We start from the raw sequence: 23528 nt of genomic DNA, 5'->3' as shown, positions 1-23528 counted from the left end.
CATGGTAACGGTAAACATTCCAAATCATGTAACCTTTGTGACATCTATATGATGAGAATTTGAATTGTATGTTGACATCTAAGTTCTAATCAAAGAATTCTCATCTCGCCGTTTTGATTGAATATTGTTCCACTGAATTCAGACCCCAAAGGTGATACCCCACATCTGATGTGGTGGCATAATTGACATCATCAACATCACTAGGGGCACCCCTCTCTTACTGGTGTTAAATAATTGTACATTAATCATTTGATTCAATGCAATTCCCCTTACTGCAAATCAAAAAGGTTATCTGTTCAGCTCCATATGTCCAGTGGTAACATCCCGCTGGGCACACACTGGTTGAATCAACGTTGTTTCAACGTAATTTGTCAACATATTGTGGAAATATATTTGAAAAAAAAAATCATCAACCCGGACTGTTCTCATCTAATTTCAACCAGCTTTGTAAACATTGAAATTAGGGTAAAACCTAAACACATTAACTTAACCTGACTAACAGGTTGTTACATCAATCTAATTTCAACATAATCATCAGAACTATGTATATGTTGAAATTGAGTTGGAAATTCCACATAGAATTGTGGAAAACATCCCCACAGCATGATGTTACCACCACCATGCTTCACCATAGGGATGGTGCCAGGTTTCCTCCAGACGTGACGCTTGGCATTCAGGCAAACGAGTTCAATCTTGGTTTTATCAGACCAGAGAATCTTGTTTCTCATGGTCTGAGAGTCTTTAGGTGCCTTTCGGCAAACTCCAAGCATGCTGTCATGTGCCTTTTACTGAGGAGTGGCTTCAGTCTGGCCACTCTACCACAAAGGCCTGATTGGTGGAGTGCTGCAGAGATTGTTTTTCTTCTGGAAGGTTCTCCCATCTCCACAGAGGAACTCTAGAGCTCTGTCAGAGGGACCATCGGGTTCTTGGTCACCTCCCTGACCAAGGCCCTTCTCCCCCGATTGCTCAGTTTGGCCGGGCGGCCAGCTCTAGGAAGAGTCTTGGTGGTTCCAAACTTCTGCCATTCAAGAATGATGGAGGCCACTGTGTTCTTGGGGACCTTCAATGCTGCAGAAATATTTTGGTACCCTTCCCAGATCTGTGCCTCGACACAATCCTGTCTCGGCGCTCTACGGACAATTTGTTCAACCTCATGGCTTGGTTTTTGCTCTGACATGCACTGTCAACTGTGGGACCTTATATAGACAGGCCTTTCCAAAACATGTCCAATCAATTGAATTTGCCACAGGTGGACTCCAATCAAGTTGTAGAAACATCTCAAGTCAATTTTAGAATAAGACTGTAACATAACAAAATGTGGAAAGAGTCAAGGGGTCTGAATACATTCCGAAGGCACTGAATTTATATATATATATTGGTAGGTTGATATTATGTTGAATTTCATATTTGATAAGACATTATATTTGACCTTGTTTCAATGTCGATAGTAATGTGGTATGTTTGAATCAATGTAATTGTTTCAATGTTATGCCATCAACCTAAATAAAGAGGAACATTGAAATAAAATTGGAAGCCAACATTGACGCCTACTGGTATATGAGGGGTAATGCACTTCAGTCATAACAAGTCGACCATCCAGATGCCTCCCTCTATATATATATCCTGCTTAGCTTTGGAAACAAGCTGTGCTTGATTCAGCTTAGCCATTGTGTCAACACATTTAGATGTTGATCAGCTTCCATACTCATGTGCATACACTGCCTAAACATTGACTAGTTGAAAGTAACTCCTCTAACTTTTCTTACACAAGCAGTATGTGAAAGAAAATTAGGAGTAAGGTTGGGTTTATGTAGGCTACAGTGGCATCTGCTTTGCACAAAGGATACCATCATTTCAACATGAAGCATGGTTGATTGGATCTTTGGAAGTTTAGAAGTAGTTACCACTAGCCATATAATTCATTATGTTAATAATAAACTTTTACGTTTGGATATTGTCTTTTATATATGTTATTCATAATATTGAGTATATATACTATCCAAGCAGTTTGTCTACAAATACATTATTGATATGTTGGATTCATGGCTCCATCTCAACCAAAAATCTAAGTTAAAGAATAGCACTAAATCAAATCAAACTTTAAATGCACTTCAAATAAAGTTTGATTTGATTTAGTCCTATTCTTCAACTTAGATTTTTGGTTGAGATAGAGATGTGAATCCAACATATTAATAACTTGTAGATTACATTTGAAATCAACCAACCAGCCTTCATATACAAGACAATATCCAAAGATAAAAGTGGATCATTAATATCATGAATTTAGCATCATATTTATAGCGCTAATGGTAACTACTTCTAAACTTCCAAAGATCCAGTCACCCATGGATGAATGATAGTATACCTAGCTACAAGTTTAAATGATGGTGTCCTTTGTTGGGTAAATCAGATGTCAATATAGCCTTCATCAACCCAACCTCACTCCGAATTTACATTCACATACAGCTTGTGTAAGAAAATGTAGAGGAGTTACTTTCAACTATTCAACGTTATTTAGGTAGTCTACGCAAATGAGTATGGAAGCTGATCAATGTCTAAATGTGTTGTCATGATAGCTCAGCTGAAAAGAACACATCTTCTTTCCTAAAGCGTAGCAGGGTATGCAAAGGTAGACATTTGGATGGTGGACTTACTGAAGTGCATTACCCCTCGTAGACGTCACTGTTCAGGCAGAACGCATTGACTGTAGCTAAACGTTTTATTTCAATATACCTCTTTATTTAGGTTGATAGCATGACGTTCAAACAATGGCGTTGAGTCAAACACACCATTTTACTATCAACATTGAAAGGTCAAATAAAATATGTTTAAACAAATCTAAAATTCAACATAATTTCAACCACCCAATTCAATACAGGATGAAAAATATTTTTTACGTTTCTATGTGGGATTATCTACGCAATTTCAACGTATACATCCTGTAGTTCTGATGATTATTTTGAAATTATATTGATGTAACAATGTATTTAAGTTGAAGTTTTACCCTAATTTCAATGTTTACAAAGCTGGTTAAAATTAGATGAAAAAGGTACTGGTTGATTACTTTTTTCAAATCCAATGTATTTTCCACGTTGATATCACGTCACAATACGTTGACAAACTAGTTGAAACAACATTGATTCAGCCAGTGCGTGCCCAGTGGGTTGAGACAATATAATGAGACATATTGAGATACTGTATGATGCTGGCGATGTGCGTCACTGTTGTCCTGGGTCTTCTCTCAGTGGGCGGCTCCCAGATGGCCCCTTTAACCTGTGAGGGACTCCTGAGACCACTGGAGCAGCGCTGCCTTAATCAAATGCTGTGGAAGTGTCTATGGTTGTGGTATGTGGTTGTCTATTGTGGGCCATCTTTGTGGGTGTCTATTGCTGAGTTCAGACCATCTTTTCTGGCAGTTATTACACAGGTCCTGGATAGAGGTCTCTGTCCTTACCTGAACAACACTGTTGACGTCACCCAGTTCCATGACTTAGGAGGAAAATACTTCAGAATCATCTCTAACTTGACGGAGTCTGATGTTTACATACACTTAGGTTGGAGCCATTAAAACTCGTTTTTCAAACACTCCACAAATTTCTTGTTAACAAACTATAGTTTTGGCAAGTCGGTTAGGACATCTACTTTGTGCATGACACAAGTAAACCGTCATCTTGAACTTCTTCCATTTTCTAATAATTGCGCCAACAGTTGTTGCCTTCTCACCAAGCTGCTTGCCTATTGTCCTGTAGCCCAGCCCAGCCTTGTGCAGGTCTACAATTTTATCCCTGATGTCCTTACACAGCTCTCTGGTCTTGGCCATTGTGGAGAGGTTGGAGTCTGTTTGATTGAGTGTGTGGACAGGTGTCTTTTATACAGGTAACGAGTTCAAACAGGTGCAGTTAATAAAGGTAATGAGTGGAGAACAGGAGGGCTTTTTAAAGAAAAACTAACAGGTCTGTGAGAGCCGGAATTCTTACTGGTTGGTAGGTGATCAAATACTTATGTCATGCAATGAAATGCAAATTAATTACTTAAAAATCATACAATGTGATTTTCTGGATTTTTGTTTTAGATTCCGTCTCTCACAGTTGAAGTGTACCTATGATAAAAATTACAGACCTCTACATGCTTTGTAAGTTGGAAAACCTGAAAAATCGGCAGTGTATCAAATACTTGTTCTCCCCACTGTATGTGTCACGCCCTGATCTGTTTCAACTGTCTTGTGTTTGTCTCCACTCCCCACCAGGTGTCTCCCATTTGTCCCCATTTATACCAGTGTTTTCTGTTTGTCTGTTGCCAGTTCGTCTTGTCCCGTCAAGTCTTACCAGCGTGTTTTCCCGTTTTCGAGTTTTTCTAGTTGCTGTTTTCTAGTCTGAGTCTGCCTGCCGTTCTGTACCTGTTTAAAGCTGCCTTGGATTTCTGACCATTCCGCCTGCCCTGACCCTGCCTGCCGTTCTGTACCTTTGTGACTCTGCCCTGGATTACTGACCTCTGCCTGCCCTTGACCTGTCCTTTGCCTGCCCCCTGTTTTGTATAAACATCTGTGATTCGAACTGTCTGCATCTGGGTCTTGTCCTGATACTATGGTTACCCCATTATTTTTGTCTGCTTGTTTTAGTCAATTACAAAACTACATTTAAGCCAAGTAAAACATGTCTAAAGATGACTTTTTAACATTGCCTGTTCCCGAGTGTTCTCACTACTTAGAAAAACGTAATATTGTAGGGCTTCCCTCATGCTCCTTTTTGTGATGGTGTGAGTGAGTGAGTGCTCACTGCTAGCAAAGATTATGAATATCCTGAAAAGATAAGTCTCTCCGCCCTAACAATGGGAGTCGTTGTCCACAAAGCGGCATGGCGGGCTGTCTAGCTCCCGCCTATCCTTTATTTGGATTAGTGGATACATCTCATTATTGTAATTATTTTTTAAATATTCAATAAGGGTTGTTGACGTCAACCGCCTGTATTCAATTGAGAGAGATGCTATGCTACTAGCCTCATACCATGAATATGCATAGCCATCTCGAGACAACTCTGATTTAAAGTGTTTTTTCTCAAAATTGCCTGGATGTCACATGTTCTACTTATACCAGTAAACTCGTCACAACTTAAGCATTACGAAACTTCTATTAGATCAAATAAACCTCACGCAGCAAATAAGACAGTTTTTTTTTTTTTTTACAAATTCGATATGCTCTCATTGACATCCATACAAAAACAGACTAAATAACTTTCACTTGTCTTATTCTGGCTGTTGTACCTAAGTCTTAAAGGGTTCATATTTTGAGTCTTCTTGTGGGAGAGCTACAGTGCATTCGGAAAGTATTCAGATCCCTTGACCTTTTCCACATTTTGTTACATTACAGCCTTATTCTAAAATTGATAAAATGTTTTTTTCCCCTCATCAATCTACACACAATACCCCATAATGACAAAGCAAAAACAGGAGCGTCGCTCCACAGCTATTTTCAGGTCTTTCCAGAGATGTTCAATCGGGTTCAAGTCCGGGGTCTGGCTGGATCACTCAAGGACATTCAGAGACTTGTCCCGAAGCCACTCCTGCGTTGTCTTGGCTGTGTGCTTAGGGTTGTTGTCCTGTTGGAAGGTGAACCTTCGCCCCAGTCTGAGGTCCTGAGCGCTCTGGAGCAGGTTTTCATCAAGGATCTCTCTGTACTTTGCTCCGTTCCTCTTTCCCTCGATCCTGACTGGTCTCCCAGTCCCTGCCGCTGAAAAACATCCCACAGCATGATGCTGCCACCACCATGCTTCACCGTGTCATTGTGGATATCAGACACTGTACCAAATTACACAATCTTAAAGCTTTAGAACAGGAGTTCTCAACCTTTCTTACCCTGTTGATTTCAGATCCAGAAGCTACTTGAGGCCCAAGGGAAAGGAGAGAGCTCCTCTCCATCCACTGAGCAGGCAGCCATCCAGACACAGACCTCCCCAGGACAACAGACCAAGAGAAGTGTTAGCATCGCTGTTGGCACAGGTACTGGACTCATTCATCACCGCTTCTGGCAATCTTGGTCATTGTTTGTCTATCCACTGCATTTTGATCCAATTCTAGGCCTATCACTTTCCCGTTTCGAACTGTGCTTGTTTTTGCAAGACCGTGTGACGCTCTAGTCTCAGTCAAGCACTGTGAAAATCGTATTTCTCACTTTATGGTTCATTTGCGATCTACTGAGAACATGGCCTTTTTTTTCTCCAGGTCTCCTGAATAGAAAAAGTGAATTCGGACTAACCAGTATCAATACACAGTATCAATACACCTATGGTTACTCTTTTGTTGTGTAACTGTCTTGATAAGACATTTTGCTTACTACACATATAGGGTATGTTCGTAAATTCACTCTGGAGTGCCAGACTGCGTTCTGGGCGTAAATTCAGAGCGTTGTCATATTGTCCGTTTGTAAATTCAGTGTTTCGCTCTCGGAGCGTTCAGAGCGCACACTGGACGCTCTGGCCGAGGAGTAGGGTTGATCCGAGCGTTCCTCACGACGGCAGTCAAGCACCCAAGCTAACTGGCTAAAGTTGGCTAGCTTGCTAGCTACTTCCAGATACAAATGAGAGAAACTCCCTCTGGCCATTTTACTTGCCCTAGCAGAGCTGGTTATCTAGATCGTTCGATACTACTGCACTGTTGTTAGATACTACTGCACTGTTGGAGCTAGGAACACAAGCATTTCACTACACCCGCAATAACATCTGCTAAATACAGGTGCAGCTCAATAAATTAGAATATTGTGGAAAAGTTAAGTAATTTCAATAATTCAACTGACAAAGTGAAACTCATATATATTGTGGATTAATTACACAAAAAGTGAAGTAGTTCAAGGCTGTATTTGTTTTAATCTTGATGATTGCGGCTTACAGCTCATGAAAACCCCAAAATGTGAATATTGTGAAAAAGTTCAATATTGTAGACTCAAGGTGTCACACTCTAAACAGCTAACTAACTCAAAACACCTGCAAAGGTTTCCTGAGCCTTTAAATGGTCTCTGTCCAGTTCAGTAGGCTTCACAATCATGGGGAAGACTGCTGACTTGACAGTTGTGCGGAAGACAGTCATCAACAACCTCCACAAGGAGGGAAAACATCAAAGATTCATTGCTAAAGAAGCTGTCTGTTCACAGACTGCTGTTTCCAAGCATATTCATGGAAATTCGAGTGGAAGGAAGACGTGTGGTAGGAAAAGGTGCACAAGCAACAGGGATAACCGGAGCCTTGAGAGGATTGTCAAGGAGTGGACTGAGGCAGGAGTCAGTGCATCAAGAGCCACCACGCACAGATGTATCCAGGAAATGGGCTACAACTGTCGCATTCCTCGTGTCAAGCCACTCCTGAACCAGAGCCAACGTCAGAAGCGTCTTACCTGGGCTAAGGAGAAAAATAACTGGTCTGTCGCTCAGTGGTCCAAAGTCCTCTTTTCAGATTAAAGTACATTTTGCATTTAATTTGGCAATCAAGGTCCCAGAGTCTGGAGGAAGAGTGGAGAGGCACAGAATCCAAGTTGCTTGAAGTCCAGTGTGAAGTTTCCACAGTCAGTGATGATTTGGGGAGCCATGTCATCTTCTGGTGTTGGTCCACTGTGTTTCATCAAGTCCAAAGTCAACTCAGCCGTCTACCAGGAAATGTTAGAGCACTTCATGCTTCCTTTCTGCTGACAAGCTTTATGGAGATGCTGATTTCATTTTCCAGCAGGACTTGGCACCTGCCCACACTGCCAAAGGTCCCAATACCTGGTTCAATGACCATGGGATTACTGTGCTTGATTGGCCAGCAAACTCGCCTGATCTGAACCCCATAGAGAATTTATGGGGTATTGTCAAGAGGAAGATGAGCGACACGAGACCCAACAATGCAGATGAGCTGAAGGCCGCTATCGAAGCAACCTGGGTTTCCATAACCCCTCAGCAGTGCCACAGGCTGATAGACTCCATGCCACGCCGCATAGATGCAGTGATTCATGCATAAGGAGCCCCAACCAAGTACTGACTGCATGTACAAGAACATACTTTTCAGAAGGCCGACATGTCTGTATTATGTCATATTCTAATTTTCTGAGATACTGAATTTGGGGTTTTCATGAGCTGTAAGCCGTAATCATCAAGATTTTAAAAAATACAGCCTTGAACTATTTCACTTTTTGTGCAATTAATCCACGATATATATGAGTTTCACTTTGTCAGTTGAATTATTGAAATTACTTAACTTTTCCACAATATTCTAATATATTGAGCTGCACCTGTATGTGTATGTGACCAATAACATTTTACTTTATTTGACTAACTGTGCTGTTGGCAACAACTGAATTATGTTTTTTTGCTGACGTTTACTGACACTGGTCATATTCAACGAGTTCGTAAATTCATCAGTTATTCTGCGCTCTGGCACACTCAGACGAGAGTGCTCTGAAATCGGAGTAGATGGCCAGAGTGAATTTACAAACGCACCCTTAGTTGACTAACTGCATCTCTCCCTGCTGTGTAGGTGCTAGTCTGTTCTGGGGCGTCCCTGTCGATGCCCCTGCTCGCGATGAGGAGCGCCCACAGCCAGAGTGGCACACCGACACAGGGCCTGGCGCTCCCGATGGCAGCAGGGCCTCCTCTAGTCGGAGCTCTGGCAGTGCCAGCCTTACCCACAGCAGGCACATAGATGGCTCGGAAGAAGAGAGCGGGGTCAGAGAGAGACGGGTGTCAGGCACACCATCCAACCAGTCAACGCACCAGAGGTAAGAGAACGGTTGGCTGCATTTCAAACTGAACGCTTGTTTTCTTCCATTGGCCCAGCCCTCAGTTTGAATTGACTGGAAGAATGCAAGAAAGTAATGGTTGTAGTTCACCACCTAGAACTCTGAACGGCAGTTTACACCATTTTACTCCCTCCATTTCACACGAACGAGGCTTCAGTGATTTTAAATTTTTTAAATTTGAGTCATTTTAGCAGACGCTCTTATCCAGAGCGACTTACAGTTAGTGAATACATATTTTTTTATACTGGCCCCCCCGTGGGAATCGAACCCACAACCCTGGCGTTGCAAACGCCATGCTCTACCAACTGAGCTACATCCCTGCTGGCCATTCCCTCCCCTACCCTGGACGACGCTGGGCCAATTGTGCGCCGCCCCATGGGTCTCCCGGTCACGGCCAGCTACGACAGAGCCTGGATTCGAACCAGGATCTCTAGTGGCACAGCTAGCACTGCGATGCAGTGCCTTAGACCACTGCGCCACTCGGGAGAATTGAATAGACCAAGCTTTCAATCTGAAACCCAGCCACAGGAGAACATGGGTGATGTGAAAATATGCACGTGAGGGTGAGCCCTCACAACTGGCGTCAGAAGTGTGATACCACTTCTGTCACCAACTGTGACGGCTCACCCGCTGAACACCATCTGAACACTGGTGCCACCTTGTGGCCATTTCAGTGAAGTATTTTAACAGTAGTATGAACAGCATGTGTTTTTGTGCATTTCCTGCAGGACTCAGTCAGCATTTGGAGACTGTTCTTTCCAGAGTCCAGTGTTGGGGGAGAGTGCCAGCATGTACTACCAGTCCCAGTCTCCACAGAGGGACGGCACCAAGAGTCAGGAGCCCAGGGCGGTGGAGGATGATCAGCGGTTTTATCAGGATCTACTGGTAAGAGTAATCTTTTATATGGACTTTTATTTGCTCCATGTATGTCAACAGGAGACCATGATTTGCGGAAGAAAAAAATATACTTATGAGCACGGCTCCAAGTAATTAGGCTATGTATTTGAATTTGCACCGTCTTTCATCCTGGTATACTTCTTTTGGAGAATGTTTCAACAGAATCTAGTATTGCAGTGAAATGCTTAATACAACATGTTATGTGGCCAGCCTCCCTCCTGTGAAATCCCTTTGACTATCTGTCACTTGGACCTAAACATATGAAAAGCACTTATAAATAAAGATCTGACGTTCTTCATCCTTCCACAGGGCCAAGTGAACAGCCGTCTCCAGGGATCAGTGAACGAGGAGGTCAAAGAGGAAGAAGATCGAAGCACCTCGTACACACTGCGAGAGAGACACAGCTTGTCCCCTAGACAAGTGTCCCACTGTCAGTCCCAGCAGTCATCCCCTAGCCCTGTTCCCGTCAGCTCCCGGAGGCCGGAGCCCAAAGTAGAGCAGCAGTCAGGAGGAAGGGACCAGGTGCTCCACGCCACGCTGCGCCAGCTGCAGCAGCTAGGGGTCAACGTGGACCTGGACTCTGCCGACGCCGGGGGCAAGACCACGCGCAGCTCTGTAGAGAGTGCCAGGTATGTTTGCCTTGAAGTTTCAGGTTTACTTGACCATCTTTGCACGTAGGTCATAGAGGTAGTAGTATTATGGTATAACAAGAGGATGTTTCAGTTGTGGGAAATGGACCCGTTATGATGGTTACAGCCATTCTAACATGACAATAGGGGCCATTACAGTGGCTGTTTCTCTTACTTTCTTGCTCATTCTCATGTAAGCTGGACATAATTTAGCTACATAGGTTACATTATGCAGAAGGTGTTCCTGTAACTTTGATTTAAAATGCAGCTTCCGTTTCCTTCTCCCCAGTACCCTGGCCGGCATCAACCCAGAGGCGGTCATCAGCAGACTGACCCTCCCAGAGTCGATGGGGACCAGCATGTGGGGCGGCAGCGTGGACCTCAGCCTGGAGGCCAACGCCATCGCCCTCCGATACCTAAGCGACCAGCAGCTCTCCAGGCTCTCTGTAGGGGGAGGGCAACAGCCCCCCAGGGCCCGTCCCAGGTTCAGCCCTTGCACACTGCTCTCAGAGAAGCCCCCAACGGAGAAGAGCGCCATGGGACAGAGCAGTATTCTGTCTCCGAACAACATGTCTTTAGCCACCCGCAAGTACATGAAGAGATACGGGCTGATAGAGGAGGGGAGTGGGAGTGAGGAGGAGGAGAGGGCCGAGGGGGAGCAATCGGAGATGGGATACACTGTACAGTTCCATGTTCAACCGGAACAAGAAGGACTAGGAGAGTGGGAGCACAAAGGTTTGGTTCTGAAAAACATCACAAACGAGTTTCCCCACTCCGACCCTGTCCACCCCCAGGCACTGCATGCAGACTCTCAAAGCCAGCTACTCAGAGCTTTGCGTCCTAAAATGCAGCTTTTGGCCTGCGGCGCCAAACACAGTTTGGAGAAGGAGAATGGCGCCAAACAGCGGCCATCTTTTGGAAAAATGCAGAGGGAGTGTCCTCAACCAGAAGGGTCGATGGGAAATTTCTTGGACCTAAGTAGACTTCGACAGCTGCCGAAACTCTTCTAAAGGACCATGGGAACTAATGCAAAGGGAACTCAAAATGACAAATGAAATGTATTGTCGAATCCATTGGGATTTGTCAGTTTGCTTGTTTCTTTTAGTAAGAGGTTTTTAAATGCTTCCATACATTTTTGTTTACAATAAAAACAATTATGCCTCTTTATTTTAATCTTCATGGTGCTCATTGTAATGTATACATGTGTGTGTGACCGCTGATTGACAGAGATTGTTACCAAATCACCACAGTGCTCTTTTGTCTGTGAGCAAAATGATTCTCCTCTTTCTACTACTACCACTTGGAGGAGGGTGTAGTGTCATGATGTAGCTCTTTTCAATGGTGGCAGCTAGGTCCTTTCTATCTATTTTTATTTTAAATGCTTTTGATTTTCAACATGCCATGGATGCCAATTGTCTGAACCGTTGTAAAAGCTATTTAATTTACAGTTTGGCCGTTTATTGATAACCACTATACCAATCTCGTGGTAATTGATGTGCACCTATTTATAGTCAATGTTGGGATTTTTTAAAGTCTGATTACATGGTGAAACAGACTACATTCATGCCAAATTGTTGTACTTCTCAGTTTTTAATGTTGTAAATATTTAAGTTTCTTTCATGCTGCATTGTTTTTCTTGTGTGTGTTTACATGAAATGCCTCGAGCATTATTTCTCATTTCCAACTTTGAAATTTCTATTTAAGATTGCCTCAATAAATATGTACCTGATTCATTTACGTTTTCCACAGAAGGTTGTTTCTTTCTTTTGTGAATGTACATTTGTATTCTATTTAGTTAGCCCTCTACAGTCCCACAATGCCCACCCCAACCCAGCCTTCAGCCTTCAATCCCTGCAGTATTTTCACACCCCTCCGACAGACACTGTTAACCTCTCCTCACCGCTCTTCAAAAAATTGCCATGTCACAACAGGCATATATAGAAGAAATTGAGAGAAGTACTAGAGATTTCAATTGTGAAATGTTGCTTATCTGTGCTAGAACTAGGCTCCTGGTTAAAGCTAATGTTGTGGGGGGAATGGCCTATTCTGGGCTCAATGGAAAATGTGGTTAATCTCTTACGCTAACAGCATGTCGGCACAGAGTAAGAGTGTAGCTCAGATATATTCATCCTATCCCTGCACCTGTCACTGATTTCTCTTTCTCCATCACATCTGTTTACCAGAACTACAGTTTTCACTCATCCATGTAGTAATGCAGCTGCAGGAGTATTCTAGTACTGGATACAAAGTTGGAGGGATTAAAGAATAAAAGGAATGCCGGAATAAAGTATTTTAATGTTTTCACACTTATGAATCGTGAGGTGAAGATAATTGTTCACCAACATCTTTCATGTGTGGTTTCACCAGTTGTCATCATTCTGCAGCCAGGTGCCCTGGTCTAGCACAATGCCGTGCTCCTCGGTAATTGCCCACGTGGCCTTATAGCGATGGTCCCCTAAGCCCTCCCCGAGGTCCCACACCTCTATAAACAGCGTCTCCTCAGGCACCTTCATGAAATCAGAGGTCAGGCCCAGTTTCTGGAGGTCAGTGGTCATCGGTATGTTGGTGGAGTCCAGATACTGGCCCAGGGCGTGGCTGAGGTGATTGCCTGGTGAAGTCTGCTGAGGCTGGCGTTGCACACTGCTGCCCCACAGGCCTGTCTGGTTCTTCATAACCTCAAGACGACAAGGTTCTTCCGCTCTATGGGATACACACAGCCTGACGTAACACCTTGTTCCTGGTCTGGTTCCATACTGTACTGGATGTGCTGTAGACAACTATCATCGTACAGTATGGGACCAGACTACCTTTTTCATAGTCTTCAAGGGAAATCAGAACTATTGAATTCTATTGGGTCATTAAATTAAAAGATCATACAAGTACCATAATGCAGTATTCGCTGTAATGATGTTTACCTAATGTCTGAAGTGTTCCAGGCATCTCCCATGGACTGACCAGGCTTGAGAAGGGCGAGATCACCAAATATCTCCTCTGTCATGGTTGTGTTTTGCTCCAGGGGTGGTGAGGGCAGGAGGTTTGGAGGGAAGTATGGCCAATGGTCAGCTGTGTTGCATGATCCATTGAATGAAGTGTTTTTCCCAAGGTCAGTCAATTCGATAAATTCAGTCTCTTTGATCTTTCGCTGTTTTCTTCCATTTCTAGTTCTGGTTTTGGTCTCGGTGGTGCTAAAGCAGCATACAAAGAAAAAAGAACACCAAGCTCGAAACCATGTTTTACCTGCTTTCTTCATTTTGATAATGAGAATTTTACATTAAAAAATGTAGAATTGGAACTAACAAACAGGTTTGCATGGTAACGGTAAACATTCCAAATCATGTAACCTTTGTGACATCTATATGATGAGAATTTGAATTGTATGTTGACATCTAAGTTCTAATCAAATAATTCTCATCTCGCAGTTTTGATTGAATATTGTTCCACTGAATTCAGACCCCAAAGGTGATACCCCACATCTGATGTGGTGGTATAATTGACATCATCAACATCACTAGGGGCACCCCTCTCTTACTGGTGTTAAATAATTGTACATTAATAATTTGATTCAATGCAATTCCCCCTACTGCAAATCAAAAAGGTTATCTGTTCAGCTCCATATGTCCAGTGGTAACATCCCGCTGGGCACACACTGGTTGAATCAACGTTGTTTCAACGTAATTTGTCAACATATTGTGGAAATATATTTGAAAAAAAAATCATCAACCCGGACTGTTCTCATCTAATTTCAATTATCTTTGTAAACATTGAAATTAGGGTAAAACCTAAACACATTAACTTAACCAGACTAACAGGTTGTTACATCAATCTAATTTCAACATAATCATCAGAACTATGTATATGTTGAAATTGAGTTGAAAATTCCGCATAGAATTGTGGAAAACATCCCCACAGCATGATGTTACCACCACCATGCTTCACCGTAGGGATGGTGCCAGGTTTCCTCCAGACGTGACGCTTGGCATTCAGGCAAACGAGTTCAATCTTGGTTTTATCAGCATGTTGTCATGTGCCTTTTACTGAGGAGTGGCTTCAGTCTGGCCACTCTACCACAAAGGCCTGATTGGTGGAGTGCTGCAGAGATTGTTGTTCTTCTGGAAGGTTCTCCCATCTCCACAGAGGAACTCTAGAGCTCTGTCAGAGGGACCATCGGGTTCTTGGTCACCTCCCTGACCAAGGCCCTTCTCCCCCGATTGCTCAGTTTGGCCGGGCGGCCAGCTCTAGGAAGAGTCTTGGTGGTTCCAAACTTCTGCCATTCAAGAATGATGGAGGTCACTGTGTTCTTGGGGACCTTCAATGCTGCAGAAATATTTTGGTACCCTTCCCAGATCTGTGCCTCGACACAATCCTGTCTCGGCGCTCTACGGACAATTTGTTCAACCTCATGGCTTGGTTTTTGCTCTGACATGCACTGTCAACTGTGGGACCTTATATAGACAGGCCTTTCCAAAACATGTCCAATCAATTGAATTTGCCACAGGTGGACTCCAATCAAGTTGTAGAAACATCTCAAGTCAATTTTAGAATAAGACTGTAACATAACAAAATGTGGAAAGAGTCAAGGGGTCTGAATACATTCCGAAGGCACTGTATATATATATATATATATATATATATATATATATTGGGTGGTTGATATTATGTTGAATTTCATATTTGATAAGACATTATATTTGACCTTGTTTCAATGTCGATAGTAATGTGGTATGTTTGAATCAATGTCATTGTTTCAATGTTATGCCATCAACCTAAATAAAGATGTACAGTGAAATAAAATTGGAAGCCAACATTGACGCCTACTGGTATATGAGGGGTAATGCACTTCAGTCATAACAAGTCGACCATCCAGATGCCTCCCTCTATATATATATATCCTGCTTAGCTTTGGAAACAAGCTGTGCTTGATTCAGCTTAGCCATCGTGTCAACACATTTAGATGTTGATCAGCTTCCATACTCATTTGCATACACTGCCTAAACATTGACTAGTTGAAAGTAACTCCTCTAACTTTTCTTACACAAGCAGTATGTGAAAGAAAATTAGGAGTAAGGTTGGGTTTATGTAGGCTACAGTGGCATCTGCTTTGCACAAAGGATACCATCATTTCAACATGAAGCATGGTTGATTGGATCTTTGGAAGTTTAGAAGTAGTTACCACTAGCCATATAATTCATTATGTTAATAATAAACTTTTACGTTTGGATATTGTCTTTTATATATGTTATTCATAATATTGAGTATATATACTATCCAAGCAGTTTGTCTACAAATACATTATTGATATGTTGGATTCATGGCTCCATCTCAACCAAAAATCTAAGTTAAAGAATAGCACTAAATCAAATCAAACTTTAAATGCACTTCAAATAAAGTTTGATTTGATTTAGTCCTATTCTTCAACTTAGATTTTTGGTTGAGATAGAGATGTGAATCCAACATATTAATAACTTGTAGATTACATTTGAAATCAACCAACCAGCCTTCATATACAAGACAATATCCAAAGATAAAAGTGGATCATTAATATCATGAATTTAGCATCATATTTATAGCGCTAATGGTAACTACTTCTAAACTTCCAAAGATCCAGTCACCCATGGATGAATGATAGTATACCTAGCTACAAGTTTAAATGATGGTGTCCTTTGTTGGGTAAATCAGATGTCAATATAGCCTTCATCAACCCAACCTCACTCCGAATTTACATTCACATACAGCTTGTGTAAGAAAATGTAGAGGAGTTACTTTCAACTATTCAACGTTATTTAGGTAGTCTACGCAAATGAGTATGGAAGCTGATCAATGTCTAAATGTGTTGTCATAATAGCTCAGCTGAAAAGAACACATCTTCTTTCCTAAAGCGTAGCAGGGTATGCAAAGGTAGACATTTGGATGGTGGACTTGTTCTAACTGAAGTGCATTACCCCTCGTAGACGTCACGGTTCAGGCAAAACGCATTGACTGTAGCTAAACGTTTTATTTCAATATACCTCTTTATTTAGGTTGATAGCATGACGTTCAAACAATGGCGTTGAGTCAAACACACCATTTTACTATCAACATTGAAAGGTCAAATAAAATATGTTTAAACAAATCTAAAATTCAACATAATTTCAACCACCCAATTCAATACAGGATGAAAAATATTTTTTACATTTCTATGTGGGATTTTCTACGCAATTTCAACGTATACATCCTGTAGTTCTGATGATTATGTTGAAATTAGATTGATGTAACAATGTATTTAAGTTGAAGTTTTACCCTAATTTCAATGTTTACAAAGCTGGTTAAAATTAGATGAAAAAGGTACTGGTTGATTACTTTTTTCAAATCCAATGTATTTTCCACGTTGATATCACGTCACAATACGTTGACAAACTAGTTGAAACAACATTGATTCAGCCAGTGCGTGCCCAGTGGGTTGAGACATTATAATGAGACATATTGAGATACTGTATGATGCTGGCGATGTGCGTCACTGTTGTCCTGGGTCTTCTCTCAGTGGGCGGCTCCCAGATGGCCCCTTTAACCTGTGAGGGACTCCTGAGACCACTGGAGCAGTGCTGCCTTAATCAAATGCTGTGGAAGTGTCTATGGTTGTGGTATGTGGTTGTCTATTGTGGGCCATCTTTGTGGGTGTCTATTGCTGAGTTCAGACCATCTTTTCTGGCAGTTATTACACAGGTCCTGGATAGAGGTCTCTGTCCTTACCTGAACAACACTGTTGACGTCACCCAGTTCCATGACTTAGGAGGAAAATACTTCAGAATCATCTCTAACTTGACTAAGCATGACAATAACACATGGACCTCAGTGATCCCTGCCCCTGTTACTTACAGTTGAAGTCGGATGTTTACATACACACAACTCGTTTTTCAAACACTCCACAAATTTCTTGTTAACAAACTATAGTTTTGGCAAGTCAGTTAGGACATCTACTTTGTGCATGACACAAGTAATTTTTCCAACAATTGTTTACAGACAGATTATTTCACTTATAATTCACTGTATCACAATTCCAGTGGGTCAGAAGTTTACATACACTAAGTTGACTGTGCCTTTAAACAGCTTGGAAAATTCCAGAAAATGATCTCATGGCTTTAGAAACTTCTGATAGGCTAATTGACATAATTTGAGTCAATTGGAGGTGTACCTGGGAGCAATTTCCAAATGCCTGAAGTTACCACGTTCATCAGCACAAACAATAGTACGCAAGTATAAACACCATGGGACCACGCAGCCGTCATACCGCTCAGGAAGGAGACGTGTTCTGTCTCCTAGAGATGAACGTACTTTGATGCAAGTGCAAATCAATCCCAGAATAACAGCAAAGGACATTGTGAAGATGCTGGAGGAAACAGGTACAAAAGTATCTATATCCACAGTAAAACGAGTCCTATATCGACATAACCTGAAAGGCCGCTCAGCAAGGAAGAAGCCACTGCTCCAAAACCGCCATCAAAAAGCCAGACTACGGTTTGCAACTGCACATGGGGACAAAGAGTTACTTTTTGGAGAAATGTTCTCTGGTCTGATTAAACAAAAATAGAACTGTTTGGCCATAATGACCATCGCTATGTTTGGAGGAAAAAGGGGATTGCTTGCAAGCTGAAGAACACCATCCCAACCGTGAAGCACAGGGGTGGCAGCATCATGCTGTGGGGGTGCTTTGCTGCAGGAGGGACTGGTGCACTTCACAAAATAGATGGCATCATGAGGAAGGAAAATTATGTGGATATATTGAAGCAACATCTCAAGACATCAGTCAGGAAGTTAAAGCTTGGTCGCAAATGGGTCTTCCAAATGGACAATGACCCCAAGCATACTTCCAAAGTTGTGGCAAAATGGCTTAAGGACAACAAAGTCAAGGTATTGGAGTGGCCATCACAAAGCCCTGACCTCAATCCAATAGAACATTTGTGGGCAGAACTGAAAAAGCGTGTGCGAGCAAGGATGCCTACAAACCTGACTCAGTTACACCAGCTCTGTCAGGAGGAATGGGCCAAAATTCACCCAACTTATTGTGGGAAGCTTGTGGATGGCTACCCGAATCGTTTGACCCAAGTTAAACAATTTAAAGGCAATACTACCAAATACTAATTGAGTGTATGTAAACTTCTGACCCAACTTGCTGAGGAATTGGAGACCCAGATGGTAATGTCCAGTGATAGGCCTACCAGATTATCACACAGTGTTGTGTCTACACTCATTCTGTTTACAACATTGAAATGTATTGTTCATCTACATCTCAGGGAGGAAAGAAAAAAGGAACCATCAAGGAGCTAAGACCCGTTGGAGGCAACGAGACCTAAATGGGAATTGAATTCCTGAATTTGTCAGAAGATCCCGTTTAGCCACCGGTTGGTCTTAACGCTTTCAAGGAATGCATGCATGATATGTCGAAGTATAAACAGCTTGACAACTTCTTATTTTTAGTTAACCGTTGTAAAGGTATTCTCTCTTATCTGCTCTTGTTATTCAGTAGCTCCACATACCAGTTATTCACAAAGCAGTGACCTCACGCACCAGGTGGATCTGGAGTCCCGAGAAGCCTCAAGTCTTGGTAGCTGTATTTAATTTTGCAGACAATTTCCCTAATCACTATTCACATTTATTTTTCTAATCATTTTGTAAATCTAGTTATTCATTCATCATAGAACTGGACCTACATCTTGCCAATCACACCTCTTTCACTGTAGTGATATCAGAATCAGAATCACCTTTATTCACCAAGTACATTTGCACACTCAGAATTGTACTTGGTGATGCTAGTGATAGACAACATTTAGAGACAGAATACAGACAGCAGAGTTTAAACAAAGTTTACATACATTATATACAAATAGGTAGAGTGAGCATAGAACCATAAGAGGATGTGGATATACAAAAGAGTTCTAACTGGAACCAAAAAGAGTTCTCCTATGGGGAAGAGTTATTTTTCTAAGAATGTACAGTGGGATGTGCAATTTTACAGTATCAATATGAATATATCTAAAAGCAGAGAGATGAACAGAGTGCAAATGTAGTATAGTGCATATATTTTGTCAGCCCTTCAGAGATGGCTTGATGCGGTGTGCAGCATAGAGTGCATAGTCCTTTAGTCTCTATGGACCAGATGGCTGGTTGGTAAGGGCCACAGCACGGGTAAAGAAACTGTTCAGGTGGCTGGAGGTTTTGGTCATGATTGTGCTTGTGTATATTAGGTAGAACATTATAAAATATGTTTTAGGGACCGGTCGAAATTTACACAATTTTTACCCAGAGGAAAAGGGGGGAGGGTCATGTTTTTTAAATTTCAGTCAGGGGGAGGGTTTAGTCTTTTTTAATTTAGTCCAGGGGAGGGTCATGTAATTTGTAATCGATTACATTTCAGTATTTGCCAGCATTTTGGAATTTACGTATTGAATTCGACTATGTGTAACTTCGGTGTACAACCCTGCTCTCTCTCTCTCGCATTCTCCTTGCTGAGCCCGGCAGGGTGGGCATTTAGCTTTTACCTTTCCATTGGCTGTTCGATCAGTCCCTCTTTGTGCGTGGCGTATCCAGAACGTGGTCGTGTAGAGTATCTGGCAAATCAAAGAACGCTTGTAGGGATGACGTAGGGAGCTAGTGCAACAAGAACAGCGGTAGAAATGCCGCAATTCAAAACAACTCTGAAAATCTGACTTCAGTGCGTTCAAGACAATTGTGACACAAATTGTGACACTGTCTGTGATTTATTTAGAATTCAAGGCACACTTAACCAGCATGGCTACCACAGCATTCTGAAGCGATACGCCGTCCCATCTGGTTAGTGGGACTATCATTTGTTTTTCAACTGGACAATGACCCAACACACCTCCAGGCTGTGTAAGGGCTATTTGACCAAGAAGGAGAGTGATGGAGTGCTGCATGAGATGACCTGGCCGCCACAATCACCCGACCTCAACCCAATTGAGATGGTTTGGGGTGAGTTGGACCGCAGAGTGGAGGAAAATCAGCCAACAAGTGCTCAGCATATGTGGGAACTCCTTCAAGACTGTTGGAAAAGCATTCCAGGTGAAGCTGGTTGAGAGAATGCCAAGAGTGTGCAAAGCTGACATCAAGGCAAAGGGTGGCTAATTTGAAGAATCTAAAATCTTAAATATATTTTGATTTGTTTAACACTTTTTTGGTTACTACATGATTCCATATGTGTTGTTTCATAGTTTTGATGTCTTCACTATTATTCTACAATGTAGAAAATAGTAAAAATATAGAAAAACCATTGAATGAGTAGGTGTGTGCAAACTTTGGACTGGTACTGTATATGGGTGGCAGGTAGCTTAGTGGTTAAGAGCATTGTGCCAGTAACCGAAAGGTCGCTGGTTCTAATCCCCGAGCCGACTAGGTGAAAAATCTGTCGATGTGCCCTTGAGCAAGGCACTTAACCCTAATTGCTCCTGTAAGTCGCTCTGGATAAGAGCGTCTGCTAAATGACTCAAATGTAAATGTAATATATAGATATATATAAAGTGCATTCAGAAAGTTTTCAGACCCCTTGACTTTTTCCACATTTTTTTACGTTACAGACTTATTCTAAAATGGATTAAATACACAGTTTTCCTCATCAAACTACACACAATACCCCATCATGACAAAGAAATGTTTGCAAATGTATTACAAATAAAAAACAGAAATACCTTATTTACATAAGTATTCAGACCCTTTGCTATGAGACTTGAAATTGAGCTCAGGTGCATCCTGTTTCCATTGATCATCCTTGATATGTTTCTACAACTTGATTGGAGTCCACCTGTGGTAAATTCAATTGATTGGACATGATTTGGAAAGGCACACACCTGTCTATATAAAGGTCCCACAGTTGACAGTGCATGTCAGAGCAAAAACCAAGCCATGAGGCTGAAGGAATTGTCCGTAGAGTTCCGAGACAGGATTGTGTTGAGGCACAGATCTGGGGAAGGGTACCAAAAAAATGTCTGCAGCATTGAAGGTCCCCAAGAACATAATGGTCTCCATCATTCTTAAATGGAAGAAGTTTGGAACCACCAAGACTCTTCCTAGAGCTGGCCGCCCGGCCAAACTGAGCAATCGGGGGAGAAGGGCCTTCGTCAGGGAGGTAACCAAGAACCCGATGGTCCCTCTGACAGAGCTCCAGAGTTCCTCTGTGGAGATGGGAGAACCTTCCAGAAGGACAACCATCTTTGCAGCACTCCACCAATCAGGCCTTTATGGTAGAGTGGCCAGACGGAAGCCACTCCTCAGTAAAAGGCACATGACAGCCCACTTTCAGTTTTCCAAAACGAACCTAAAGTCTCTCAGACCATGAGAAACAAGATTCTCTGGTCTGATGAAACCAAGATTGAACTCTTTGGCCTGAATGCCAAGCATCACGTCTGGAGGAAACCTGGCACCATCCCTACGGTGAAGTATGGTGGTGGAAGCATCATGCTGTGGGGATGTTTTTCAGCGGCAGGGACTGGGAGACCAGTGAGGATCGAGGGAAAGAGGAACGGAGCAAAGTACATTTACATCATTTAGCAGACGCTCTTATCCAGAGAGACTTACAAATTGGTGCATTCAACTTATGATAGCCAGTGGGACAACCAATTTTTTTCTTCTTCTTTTATGGGGGGGGGGGGGGGGGGGGAGGGGTAGAAGGATTGCTTTATACTATTCCAGGTATTCCTTAAAGAGGTAGGGTTTCAAGTGTCTCCGGAAGGTGGTCAGTGACTCCGCTGTCCTGGCGTTGTGGGGGAGCTTGTTCCACCATTGGGTTGCCAGAGCAGCAAATAGCTTTGACTGGGCTGAGTGGGAACTGTGCTTCCGTAGAGGTAGGGGAGCTAGCAGGCCAGAGGTGGATGAACATAGTGCCCTCGTTTGGGTGTAGGATCAGAACCTGAAGGTAAGGAGGTGCCGTTCCCCTCACAGCTCCGTAGGCAAGCACCATGGTCTTGTAGTAGATGCAAGCCTCAACTAGAAGCCAGTGGAGTGTGCGGAGGAGCGGGGTGACATGAGAGAACTTGGGAGAGATCCTTGATGAAAACCTGCTCCAGAGCGCTTAGGACCTCAGACTGGGGCGAAGGTTCACCTTCCAACAGGACAACAACCCTAAGCACACAGCCAAGACAATGCAGGAGTGGCTTCGGGACAAGTCTCTGAATGTCCTTGAGTGGCCCAGCCAGAGCCCAGGCTTGAACCCGATCTAACATCTCCGGAGAGACCTGAAAATAGCTGTGCAGCGACACTCCACATCCAACCTGACAGAGCTTGAGAGGATCTGCAGAGAAGAATGGGAGAGAGAAACTTCCAGCCTTGTAGCTTCATACCCAAGAAGACTCGAGGCTGTAATCGCTATCAAAGGTGCTTCAACAAAGTACTGAGTAAAGGGTCTAAATACTTATGTAAATGTGATATTTTAGTTTTTTTTTGGTATCTAAAAACCAGTTTTTGCTTTGTCATTATGGGGTATTGTGTGTGAGGGGAAAAAACAATTTAATCCATTTTAGAATAAGGTTGTAACGTAACAAAATGGGGAAAAAGTCAAGGGGTCTGAATACTTTCCAAATGTGTGTATTGGAGAATTTTTTTTTCACAAAAGTAAAGCCTTTACCAGTCCTGTATTAGCGGACCAATATAGCCATCTGTAGATGTGTTTTGTATCCTTTTTTTATAGACCCAGTCGGTATTAGATTGTTGGGGAAAATAACCTACAGTGGGGAGAACAAGTATTTGATACAATACCGATTTTGCAGGTTTTCCTACTTACAAAGCATGTAGAGGTCTGTAATTTTTATCATAGGTACACTTCAACTGTGAGAGACGGAATCTAAAACAAAAATCCAGAAAATCACATTGTATGATTTTTAAGTCATTAATTTGCATTTTATTGCGAAAACTGACTCATTCTACTGCTACTGTATTCTGTCACTTGACTTTAGGGATCCAGGCATTGTCATAATACTGACATAGTAGCGATATAACGCTTGCCGTAACTATTAATGACGAGCATTGACATAAAAGATAAAATGATGCAACCATTCATATTTACTACTACTACTACTACTACCAAGTAGACTCCCCTCAGACATACAGTGGGAAGAACAAGTATTTGATACACTGCCGATTTTGCAGGTTTTCCTACTTACAAAGCATGTGGAGGTCTGTAATTTTTATCATAGGTACACTTCAACTGTGAGAGACGGAATCTAAAACAAAAATCACATTGTATGATTTTTAAGTAATTAA

At 42.2% G+C, this 23528-nt stretch overlaps 1 protein-coding gene across 1 annotated transcript; it reads left to right on the top strand.

Moving 5' to 3' along the window:
* Positions 1-3336: 3336 nt before the first annotated feature.
* LOC311131005 (SCL-interrupting locus protein homolog) lies at positions 3337-11296 on the top strand (the record flags this gene model as incomplete). Its single annotated transcript, XM_084163837.1, has 6 exons — positions 3337-3345; positions 5865-5994; positions 8499-8739; positions 9489-9645; positions 9967-10286; positions 10576-11296. The coding sequence occupies 6 exons, from the start codon at positions 3337-3339 to the stop codon at positions 11294-11296; spliced, it is 1578 nt and encodes a 525-aa protein (XP_084019963.1).
* Positions 11297-23528: the final 12232 nt, after the last annotated feature.

Source organism: Coregonus lavaretus, assembly GCF_964263955.1.
Source record: "Coregonus lavaretus genome assembly, chromosome: 6".
Taxonomy (NCBI): domain Eukaryota; kingdom Metazoa; phylum Chordata; class Actinopteri; order Salmoniformes; family Salmonidae; genus Coregonus; species Coregonus lavaretus.
Note: the sequence above shows the minus strand (reverse complement) of the source record. Positions and strands in the feature narration are given on the sequence as shown.